General features: G+C 37.2%; 1 protein-coding gene and 1 long non-coding RNA gene across 2 annotated transcripts; one reads left to right on the top strand and one right to left on the bottom strand.

The window, feature by feature from the left end:
- Positions 1-4,673: 4,673 nt before the first annotated feature.
- LOC102721369 (solanesyl-diphosphate synthase 2, chloroplastic) lies at positions 4,674-7,735 on the top strand. The gene is made up of 6 exons (XM_015837574.2): positions 4,674-5,074; positions 5,169-5,308; positions 6,225-6,352; positions 6,439-6,542; positions 6,742-6,869; positions 6,946-7,735. The coding sequence occupies exons 1-6, from the start codon at positions 4,912-4,914 to the stop codon at positions 7,492-7,494; spliced, it is 1,212 nt and encodes a 403-aa protein (XP_015693060.1). The 5' UTR covers positions 4,674-4,911; the 3' UTR covers positions 7,495-7,735.
- A 1,141-nt stretch (positions 7,736-8,876) lies between these two features.
- On the bottom strand, positions 8,877-10,272 carry LOC107304286. The gene is made up of 3 exons (XR_001550343.2): positions 9,880-10,272; positions 9,299-9,514; positions 8,877-9,087 (listed from the first exon to the last, which is right to left on the bottom strand). It is a non-coding gene; the product is annotated as an uncharacterized LOC107304286 (long non-coding RNA).
- Between the last annotated feature and the right edge of the window lie 2,572 nt (positions 10,273-12,844).

Consider the following 12,844-nt stretch of genomic DNA (forward strand, 5'->3'; position numbering starts at 1 on the left):
TTACACTTTTGTATATGTTTATAAGCTAAAATTTAAAATTTTAATCTTAAATTTAAAGTTGATTTTAAGGTTTTCGCACCGAAGTTTATTTGTCAGCGTTGACTTTTGGCTCGCTAAGAATATATATATATAAATTTTATTTATAAATTATTTTTTATTTACAGATATATCATTTGATTTTTTAATGAAAAAAAACAAACCATCAAACAAAGGGAGAGTGTGACTTGGTGCTTTTTGATCTACTTTACGAGATTGTCTATTTTTCTTTTAGCGGTTACTCCTACTTAGCTGATATAGATTACACGTTGATCATACGTGATGTGGCCTAGTTGGTCATTACAGATTTAGAAGGGGAGCTCATACTCAGCAATCAGCATTAGTGGGCTCGTCGATCTCAGCTCACGTCATCCTAGAAGTATAACTAACAGTTAACTTAGGGATTGTTGTTTTGCTTATTTAGAGAAAAAATCAAATAACATATTTAAATAAAACTTTTATGTACATGATTTTAACGATATAGTAAAAGTTAAGGCTGAAAAATAAACCACGATAAAAAAAGCTCAAAATTAAATTAAAAATTTGAATTTTAGCTTATAAGTATAAACAGAAGTAAACATATTACACCGTCAGCCAATTGACGCGCAGCACCTTTATCCTTAAAAAACGGCGAGTTTTGCTTAGACCTTCTGTAACAAGGTTTTGGGTTGAACTTGCCTGAACATATATGAAGAGTAATTGGGCTTTTCAGGTCCAAGATACATGATCTTAGGCCCAAGTTTTATTTAGTAATTGGGCTTTTCAGCCCGTCTATGTCCTGGGGAGCTGGACTACGGAACACTGCCCCGTCCGTACGTCGTTGGGACGTGCTCCGACATGCCGTCGGTCCGTGTATGTCCTACCTGTCCCATATAACTTTATTTTCTACTTCAATGTTTGATTATTCGTCTTATTTAAAAAATCTGTACAAAGATTAAAGGAGTATTTAATTTTTTATCACTCTTACGAATATTCGTAATCACTGGACCCACATATCATAGATTCATAAGAGTCCATGTCATAGACATCAAATGACAAAATTTATTTTGACCACTCATAAAAGTGGCAAAAGGTTAAATTCCTAAACTTAAAAATTAGTCACGCATAAAATATTATTTATGTTTTATTATCTAGTAAGAATAAAAATATTAATCACAAAAGAATTTCAAAGAGTTAAAACATCGTTTCAAAAAACAGAAAAATAAAGCTATTATGAGACGGTGGTGGTATAGACGTGCACCCATCCACGTGGGCGTAAAAGAGAAAAAGAATCGATCGAGTCAACCGAGGAGCTATTTAGTTCCTAAATTTTTTTTCTAAAAACATCACGTCAAAACTTTGGACATCTAAATGAAGCATTAAATATATATAAACATTAAAACTAATTACACCGTTATGGGGGAAATAATGAGACGAATCTTTTAAGTCTAATTAGGACGTGATTAGCTATAAGTGCTATAGTAACCAACATGTGCTAATGATAGATTAATTAGACTTAAAAGATTCGTCTCGCGATTTCCAGATGGAGTCTGAAATTTGTTTCGTAGTAATTATACTAAGTTTAATACTTTAAATGTGTGTTTAAAGTTTTGATGTGACGTTTTTTTTTAAATCAAACTAAACAACCCTGAAAGTATCCGTCCGTCATTCATCTTATTTAATGTCACTGCCGGATCTGATGCTCAGAAAATGCCCATGCTTGCGTCATTGGCAATGTTTTAGTTGTCGGTGCATGCACTATGAACGGGGATGAGATTGAGGGGTTGTCTATTGGCTAATGCCATGGGCCCACGTGGTCAGGTTGTCATAGCTACGTACACACACCACAGTAGTACTATGATAACAAAAGCATCTCTAACAATTTAGCCAATGGCTCTCCAAGCCAATTTGGTAAATTTGGGCAAAAACTATCCACAAGAGACTTATCAACAGACAACCTATATAGGTATGGTAATTTTGTCCATATGCTCGTCGTATCTCTGCCTATGACCTGAAAATCTAGTAAAATCCTGACATTCTAGGCCATCTCTCTTATCTTAAACCCATGAATAAATGCCCGGAGAAAGATTGTAGCTCCTCTTAATAGTACAGTGTTTCTATGACTAAAAACAAAATAAAAGGTAATTGCTCTCCATCGATTCGAGTCCTTAAGCATCTTAATCAATTTGATAATGCAGTCCACCTTAAACTCAAGCATGTTCCTTTGCATCACAAATTCATTAGCACATAAAAGTTTTAATATTATTATCATTAATCATCCAAAACCTGATTATGAGCTAGATGCACTTTCATACGCATTATAAAAATTGACACATTAGATTTATGTTTAAATAGATGAGAGAGAGGAGAGGAGATCAGAGAAGAAAATCAGACTATAAATTTATAGCCAGCTACAACATAGACTCAATTAAACATGTGAGAAATATATATATGTATGTTGCACATTAATATTCTAGTAAATATATATGGTTAACTATTATATGATTTAGCTATTATATTACCTATGAATGATGTGTCAATTTTAATAGAGTAGTTAGCTATTATTAACCTTACTCTTACAACCATCCAATTTTGTGCCAATAGTAAATACCACATCTGTTTCATAATGCAGGATGTTTGACTGTTTTGGTTGTAATGTTTGACCATTCATCTTATTCAAAAATTTAGTAAAAATATAAAAAATGATAAGTTATATTTAAAATTCTTTTTTGATAATAAAGTAAATCACAAGCAAAATAAATAATACATTTATAATTTTTTTAATAGAACAAATAATCAAACATTGCAAGCTAAAACGGAGGGAGTGCTACACATCATATGCACTTGGACATCGTTCACCCGACGCGTATGTGCACGGTGCACCCAATTCCAATTCCAAGTTAGTAGTAACTTCCAAGGCCAAGCAGGCAGAAGCCGGCGCGGGCGAAGGCGACGCCCACGGACCGACAACCTCACGCGTACGCGTTCGATCGAGCCACCCACCCGCGTTTGTCCACGTCGCTCCTTCTCGCAGCACACCACACGTCCCTAGCTTCCTTTCCCTACTGTCGATGGAGGGTTTGCCGATTAGTATGCATTCATCTTATATTTTTACTATTGATTAAACGTTTGTTTTTTTTCTTCTGTTAAACATACGTGTAATGTATGGGGCTAAAAAAAAAGTGTGTATGGACCTTTTAACTTACATACACGTCTTCAAATTACCATCCAACAGAGTGACCGATTTGATTGATAGAATTAAAATTTTTAAACATTTGATCACTATATGGACCCTTCATTTTATCGTTGTTTCTTAGCTATAAAATAATCATCTTACATTTGTAAAATAATTATTTAACTTTAAAATAGCTAATTTTATTATTTATAATAAAAATCAGTTAATCTTTTATTTTCATATAACAAAAGAACACAGCCATAGAGTCCAAGATCGACAAATAGTAACTGTCATTTTATATAACATATTATATACTTATATGTATTTTCTCCTGTAGGTCATTAATTTTAGATTAACTTCCTTGGAAGCTTTAATAATTTCACCTCTCAAACTGTTCATGATGTGTGGGTATATATGTCAATATGTGTATATATGGGTTTACTATCTCTTACCTACCGTAAATATAAATTTATAAATTACCCTTTAAATTTGTTATATTAAGAAACAAATAAATTTAAATAGATAGCCACGTATAAAATCAAAAGGTGACTATCCTGCTGCAACGCATCCACGCAGCTTACTTATATGGCCAATATACGATCAAATGCATCGACAAGGATTTTGATTGTTTGTGCTATAATTTAACTCCTAAAAATGCAAGTGTAATTTCACTTCCTAAATCTTAATGAATTTGGTCAACATTGATATGCACGAGGGAGAGGGATGACTGTAACTTTTAGGTATCCTCTTGTTTCATATTATAAGACTTTCTGATCTTGTCTGGATTTATTTGTGTGCTAATAGATATAGATACATATACAAAATATATACATTGACATATGAATAAATATAGACAAACTCAGAAAGTCTTATAATATAGAACGAAAAAAATGGTAGATATAGATATATGCATATAGTTTGCCCTTGTAGATAATTAATTTTAGATTGACTTTATGTCAATGCTGAATGTTTTCACCTCAAGTATGTGCATAATTGATTATAAGAAATACTCCTACACGAAATTCATATCAAATGTCCCTATATATGGTTTACAAATTCGATATCAGATAAAATACCCCCTCACAATTGTTATCTCTATTTAAAAGATGTTCAAGAAATCCGACCAAATTTTGCCAAAAAAAACTTTAAAATCCAGTCTAGATTATTTTACGACTCCACGAGAGAAAACCAAACGGTTTATGCTACCAATCCAGAAAAAGGTCTTCCTAGCCCCCAACATGCAATTAGGAAAACATAGGAGGACCAAAGAGCAAAACGCACACGAACAATTTCCACTCTCACACAAGAGTGATAGACTCGCTAGCTCAACACGCTGCGATGCTTCTGAGCTCACACAATCGCCTTCAGTTCTATGGCCCTCATGGATCCACAGATGCGCCCTTTCTCCTCCTCCGCATGCTCCATATTTAAATCCTCCACGCACCTCTCTCCGTCCCTCCATCAATCGCTTCCCTCCTGCTTCTTCTCTTCTCTCCCACCCAAAAGGAAGAGAAGGGGGCCAAAAAAAAAAAATCAATCTTGCCACCAAATTGACCAAGATTCTCACAAGCTAGTGTCACTCACTCAGTTTCTTGGTTGTTGTTGGTGAAAGTGGCTCTTGGAGTCCAAAGGATTTGGCGCCAGTGGTTCTTGGGAGCTCCGATTGGGTGTAGCGTGAGTTCTTGGGGGGTTTCTTGGATTGGCGGCGCTGGTTGTGGGAGATGTTGTCCATGAGCTGCCCAAGGGTGTACATGAGCAGGAAGGCGTTGGATTTCGGTCAGCTGGCCTCCTGCCGGTGCCGTTGGGCAGGCCGGGCCGGCACGCGGGCGGCGCCGAGGCGGCGCATGCCATGTGTTTGTTTCGTGGCCTCACCCAGCCAGCCAGGTTCTTCGTCCTCCTGCTGCTCCTGTTTCTGCTGGTCAGTTGAGCGGTTGTGTTTTGGAGTGAGCTGAGCTAACGACTTCGCGTGTTTGTGCAGGCGTTGCTGCAATTGATGTGCCGGCGGAGGCGATTGGCAGTGCAGCAGCAACAGCAATGATCCCTGAGCGAATCTCTGTTGCTTCACTTTTGGAGGTTGTCTCGGACGACCTGCTGAAGCTCAACAATAATCTGAAATCGGTGAGCTTCTTCGCAAGGCCACACCTTTTGTTCGGCTCACTCAAAATTGCCTTAAAAGAGATGCATTCGTGTAGGCTGTACATTAATTTCTCAATATGGTTTCTCTTTCTGTGGATTCGTTTGGTACATTATCATGGTTGAAATAAGTTAAGTCTAGTCAACATCTAAGAATCAAACTAGGAAGAAGCTATGGTCAGAGATAATTCATTTCGATTCTTTAACTGCAGAACCAGAATCTTGATAGCTAAATACTTGGCATTTCCTTGTATACCAAAGTTGCTCGCGGACTATAGGTAGATCAACTCAGTGTAATGAATAATATCTTAACCTACTATGCTTAGTTCATTTAATTGTATGAAAAAATAAGTCCAAACTCCAAAAGGAAACAGGTAGCCATCATTTTCAATGAGCACATGCACTTCTGAAGTGGACTGCTGAACGTACGAGAATATAGAGAAATGCCATGACAGTTGCCTCAAGGTGCATCCCATGGAAACCATCCTATATTCTTTATTTTTTGGCCTCATGTTTTGATGACTTGGAACTTAAAATCACCAGGAGTATGCAGACAGATTTTTGTGGCTCTTATTTGCTATATCTGTAGGCTCCGTAATACTTTTTAATGGCTTGTGTGTTGTTGAATTGTAACTGGTCTTCCTACTCTGACAAAAATATGCAGTACATATTTTGTATGGTTCTCCACAGCACACGATCATCCCTCAAAAACTACAATAGTTTCTTGTTTATACTCCATACACAGATCATCGTTTCTGTATAAGCACACTACAGAGCACTACATGGAACAGATATATCTGCACTAGTTTGCTATGTATAGAGCACAGAAAATTTTGCTAGCTTAGTTCTTTCTGTGTTTTTCCCTACCTGCCACAACAACTAGCTGACATGATTTTAATAGCTTGTTGGTGCAGAAAATCCAGTTTTAGTTTCTGCGGCAGAACAAATTTTCGGCGCTGGTGGAAAAAGATTAAGGCCAGCATTAGTTTTTCTGGTTTCTAGAGCAACTGCTGAACTAGCCAGTTTGTCGTAAGTTACTCATGTTGTATCTCTACTACATATAGTTTAGTGTTCTGCAATTATGTGCTTAATCCTTTTGTCTTTTTGCAATTCAGGGAGCTAACTACAGAGCATCAACGCCTGGCAGAGATCATAGAGATGATTCACACGGCAAGTCTAATACATGACGATGTCATAGATGATAGTGGCATGCGGAGAGGTACATATCATGATATTTACAAACAAGTCCCCCTGTCAATAACTATCAACGATACTTAGCTTTTCATTTGGTTCACAGTTTTTTATACATATTCTTTTACATTTTACCTTTTTTTTGGGGGGGGGGGGATTCCTGTACTTTGGACATTGGTAAGCAACAATTGACCAATTCATTCTGAAACACATCTGAATATTTTCAGGGAAAGAAACCATTCATCAGCTATATGGAACACGGGTGGCTGTTCTTGCTGGTGACTTTATGTTTGCACAATCTTCTTGGTTTCTTGCGAACTTAGAGAACATCGAAGTTATTAAGCTCATCAGCCAGGTAATGAATGACTTGAGCAAACTTCCTTCTCTTCGTTAAACTGTGCATCGCATGCTTATAAATGGTGTGTTAACAGGTGATCAAAGACTTCGCCAGTGGTGAGATAAAACAAGCATCTACTCTTTTTGACTGCGACGTCACCCTTGATGATTACCTGCTCAAGAGCTATTATAAAACTGCTTCTTTGCTCGCAGCGAGCACAAGATCTGCTGCCATATTCAGTGGTGTAAGCTCCACTATATGTGAACAAATGTATGAATACGGCAGAAACCTGGGGCTCTCGTTCCAGGTAGTTGATGATATTCTTGACTTCACCCAATCAGCTGAACAACTTGGAAAACCAGCAGGAAGTGACTTAGCAAAGGGAAATCTGACAGCTCCAGTCATATTTGCTTTGCAAGATGAACCAAAACTAAGGGACATAATCGATTCTGAGTTCAGTGAAAGTGATTCATTGGCTACTGCAATTGAGTTGGTTCACAGAAGTGGTGGAATAAGAAGGGCACAGGAGCTTGCAAAGGAGAAAGGTGACTTGGCTCTCCAAAACCTGCAGTGTCTTCCCAAGAGCCAGTTCAGAAGTACCCTTGAGAACGTAGTGAAATATAATCTCCAAAGGATTGACTAGATATGTGTTCACTTGATTTATCTTAATGATCAGGTGCTCGCGTCCATTTGGGCCATCTCGCTGATAATCAAGGGGATCTTGGGACATGATTGTTACAGAACACATGACAATCAACAATCTTGTTGTGGATCCACCACCTGGCGCTTACATGTATAATATATTGTAGCATCCTTAGATAAAGGATGCATAGTGTATATTTCAGAGCAGATAAAGGAAGCGTAGTGTATATTTCAAAGAAAATTCGACTTGATGCTTGAGTCGCAAACGACTTATATGCTGTTTTAGTTTTTTGTGATGTTTAGACGTTAATTAGGAGTATTAAATATAAACTGATAACAAAACTAATTACATAAATAAAGACTATTTCATTAGACAATTTTTAAAGCCTAATTAATATATGATTAGTAAATGTTTACTGTAGCATCACATTTACTGATCATGGACTAATTAGGCTCAATAGATTCATCTCATGAAATAGTTTAAAATTATGGACGGGTTTTATTAATAGTTTATATTTAATATTTTTAATTTGTGTCTAAACATTTAATGTGATAAGTACTTTAAAAAAAAGTTGAAGGGAACAATTAAGGTAAAAGTCTCCGACCTGTTCCCCATTACCTTTTGTTTTTGGAATTATTTCTGATATTTGACAGCGTGTGCGCGCGCGTTCCCTTCAGTGCTACTGTGATATATTATATATCTCATATTATTCTATCCTATCAAAATTTTTGATAGATCATCAACGCACAGGGTGAAGCGATGATATAATAATGTCTTGGAGAGTATGGAAGCAAGATACTGCACACGTAGTCAATAAGCAAAGATCCGGATTAACAGTACCAATACAACTTATACTAACAAGGGCTAGCATCCGGAAGCATCTCTAAATCTTACGTAATACTGTATCTGCTAGGGAGCATTAATATTGATACGGTCAATAACGGGCTGAATAACAAGCCAGCTCGGTCTAGCTCGTTAAGATAACGAGCTGGCTCGACTCGTTATCATAACGAACTAAAAACCAGTTCGGCTCGGTTCGTTATAAAGCTCGAGCTGGCTCGTTAGGCTCGTGAGCCATGCATAAAAAGTTAACCTAAACAATTTTTCAATAGGTTATACAAGCAAATTTTTGTTTTAAACATGTAAATCATATGAAATTGTATTTAAATATTAAAGTTTGAACCAACAAATCATATAGTGAACCTATGAAATACTGAACACATGCATTCCAGGATAAAATCAATGAACGCTGGTGAATCTTGTGTCTTTGCTCTAGCTCGTTAGGCTCGTGAGCAGCTCACGAGAGCTGGCTCATTATCTCTAACGAGCTAAAATGCTAGCTCGACTCGTTAGAAAAATAAAACGAGCCAAGTCGAGCCGAGCCGAGTTTGTCACGAGTCGAACGAGCTAACGAGCCACGAGCTCTCTATCCACCCCTGTCAATAACTATTATTTTGCTTCCCGTGTCAGTTAAAATGCCACCCTTCCTGCTTTCAGCTATTAAACGCATATACCAAAATACTAATGAAATATAATATGGCTGCACCAAACTTCAAGCGAACCATGAGTATTTTTCTTCTTTCATACATGGGCCTACAGGTTAGATAAGGCAAAATCATTAAATATTGATGCAAAACAAACTGCTTCCTCTGTCTCATATTATAAAATATTTTAATTATATCTAGATTTATCTATTAATCAATATATATTATTTATATAAAAGTCTAGAAATTAACATTGATATCGATATGAATCTAGATAATGCGTAGCACGTATCAAGGTAGGTTATGCAGTAAGAGCTTACCATAGAGGGTCATGCATTTCTGTATCATGGTAACGGAGCTGTTCAACAAGCAAGTAGATCAGCCTCCTGCAATCCCGATAATACTCAGAACTTTTTGAAAAACCATAATACTTTGAACTTGACGGGTAGTCAGTGTCCAGCTGAGCTAGCATGTGGAACAGCTCTTTTTTCTTCTCTTCAATATTAGTTATACGCTGCTCGAGATCTTGTCCAATTCTGTCACCAGAGAAAGGATGTTGCCACGCGAACACAGTTTGTCAAGCATAAGCATTAGGTAAGAATGATGCGTTTTGTTTCACAAAAAAGAAAAAAAAAGAAGTTGCAGCATTATTTTGAGAAAAAAGTAGTTCATGACACAACCTTGTTGCAAGATGCCCTAAAACTGTGTGCATGCGTTTCTATTTGGCAAAGAGATGAACTTGTCCTCAAATCGCATTTTTTTTGTGCTCAAGGAGGCAAACTACGATGCCCTAAAACTGAAGATGCAAGAATCCAAGATAGAGCGAGCTATCTGCATAGGCAAAAGCGCACACTGCTTTCTGATAAAAAAGAGAGGGTATATGTATCTCATCTAATAGTACCTTGTTATTAGGAGTGGTATTATTGGTGTTGCAGGGTTGTTCTTGGACTGGAGCGGAGGAGCAGAACCGGCGGGAAGACAGAGTGCTAACCGGCGGTGGCGGCGGAGAGCCAAGGATAAGCCGTTGCTCCTCCTGGACCGCCGGTGAGAAGATCCTCCCGGCCGTCTGGGGTCGCCGGAACGCAGCGAGCCTCGTCGCCGCTGATCGAAACGCCGCCGCCATACGCACGCACGTTGCTTAATTAATTCGTGTTGACAACTTGAGATTAATTACTGTCTCCAATAGTAGGGGCCCCGGCCTGATGCTAATATAGTGGATTAGGGATCCCTCCGACTAAAAACACAACCTACCTACTAGACCAGATATCCGACTCCATTTGCCGACTCGCATCAATCATCGGCAAGGCAACCTGTTCGTTTACGTTAGATAAAGTTGTTCGTGTATATATGTTAGGAGATAATGTATAGAGAGTTATAGTTTGTTTTATCTGCTCGGATGCATGTACACGGTTTAATTTGTCTCCGGCTGAGAATAATCTCATCCTTTGTAACGCCACGTACGATGGGGGCCGGGCTTGGATTGAATCGCAGTTCGTCTCGTCTTTTCGTCGATTGCACTCACGCACGCGTCGTCCGTCCTTGTTAGTTTCCGTCCGAATCGCCCTTGTCGACGGGTTCTTGGAGAGGAAGAGGCCTCGCCGTACGTCGCATGCACCCGGCGATCCTTTCCCACTGCCGGCATGCGAGTGACCGTAGCACGTCGTGTTGGAAGAGTCCGCGCGTCGCGTGGGAGTGGATCTGCGCGAGGGAGGAGGACGCCTGCGGCCGCGGTGAAGGAGCTGATGGATGGATGCAACACCCACCGCCACCGGGCAAGGGACATGGAGCAGCAAGTCGCCCGCCGGAGGAGCAAGAACGTGCTAGATGCACTATACTCTCTCAAGTGTATCCCTTGTTTGCGTTACGTTTTAAGCAATAGAAGGATTGTGTTTTTTTTCCCCCTTTTTTACTCAAGCAGCTATGATTTTGAGTTTATCACGCTCGAATAACTGGCATTGACATTATTATCATTATGTATAATATATGCTCCCTCCATTTTAAAATGTAATATGTTCAACCTTTTGGGTTGTTATATTTGACCATTTGTCTTATTTAAAAAATATGAAAATATCATTTATTTTGCGAGTGATTTACTTTATCATAAAAAAAACTTTAAGCATGACTTGTCATTTTTTATATTTGTACTAAATTTTTAAATAAGACGAATGTTCAAATATTATAAAAAAAATCAAACATCTTACATTATGAAACAGAGGTAATACTATTGAGGTTATTAGTTGTTGAGGATGTTGTTGAAGTAGAATTTCGTTGCAACTTTATGGTTGCAAAGGGACAAGTTTGATGAATTGATATAGTGTATATTAAAGGTTCTCATTGAACTCAATAATTAGTGATGCCGATTAAAAAATACAGAGTGCATGAAAACGATAAACTTTATCTGACTCTTTCCTCTTAACCCGTTCCAAATGATAAATTATACTACTACTATCTCGAGAATATCCTAATTATAAATATTTTTAGATTATTTAACATGCATTGAGGTTAAAAAAGAAAATACTATAATATTCTTAATAAATAAGTAATGAGTGAGAGCGAGAGGGTAAGTGGGGTTAAAATTAAAGAACTTTGAATGGAATTGATTTATCGGACAAATAATATTGTGAATAATATAAAAAATAATTACATTTTGGTAAAAAAAAAACTCGGTAATAGACCGGGCACTTTAAATGACGTGGACACCTAGCAATTAAAAACAACTAGGGTGATTTTTTGGCTTATCCAGGAAAAAACAAACGAAATATTTAGTAAATAAAAATAATTTATAAATAAAGTTTTATATATGTGTTTTTAGTTACGTAAAAGCCAGGACTAAGAAATAAACTACATTGAAAATCTAAAATCTATTTTAAATTAAAGGTTAAAAATTTAAATTTTAGCTTCTGGAGTAAACCGGAGAAAAAGATGGGCTCAGTATTTGGATACGGATACTGGAATAACGAGATACTGCTAGAAGATTCCGTCCTGGTTCCGACTGCATGTGCCGTTGAATGCTGTTGTAATCACTAATCAGTACTAGCTATCACCGAAGCACTCATCGAACTACAAATAATTTAGAAATAAATTTTTTTATACACATGGTATTAACGATCTATAAGTAAAGAATGAAACATAAAATATGATGAAAAAAATCAAAATTAATACTAAACTTAAATTTAACAGCGAAAAAAAATAAAACCATATATATCGCGGATATCAATAACGAGATGGACATTGTAACGTGCAGAAACACTCCAATCATGCAGGAGTTCACTACTGTGAAAGCATGTTTTACTTGTTAATTAATTAATTATGTCAGAGAGCAGTACAATAGCAGGCTATAAACCAGCTATAAGTATATTTTAAAGAAGTGAGAGAAGAAGTGAGTTACTAATTCGTAGCCAGCTGCACACGGGCTCCAAGACAAAATAGACGTATGACATGTGGGACCGTGTATTGATATTTTATAGATAAATATTGTATAAATTAATTATTAAATTGACTATAGATAAATTGGAGTTAGCAGTGCTATCCTATTCAACTTGCTCTAACCGTACGTGTCGGTGTGTGCAGTAATAAAATGGACGCGTCTCCTGTAATCGTAACATGTGATGCTTAGAGCTGTCACGTTGTACATCTGATTAAAACATTAGGCTGCTTGGGAACAAGAAGCCACGAAAGTGATGTTTTTTCTTTGGCAGGTAGACAATTTTTTTTTTTTGCAATTATATAGAATAAAATCGCACCAGCACATGTACATGTATGGGTATACCTTCTAACACGCGTTTTTAGAGACGAAGGGAAATGGCAACTTCTAAGTCTTTACTAAAATAATTTATCTTAATATTCATTCCATTCAGGCCATTCCA

The sequence above is a fragment of the Oryza brachyantha genome, chromosome 5 (genome assembly GCF_000231095.2).
Source record: "Oryza brachyantha chromosome 5, ObraRS2, whole genome shotgun sequence".
Classification (NCBI taxonomy): Eukaryota; Viridiplantae; Streptophyta; class Magnoliopsida; order Poales; family Poaceae; genus Oryza; species Oryza brachyantha.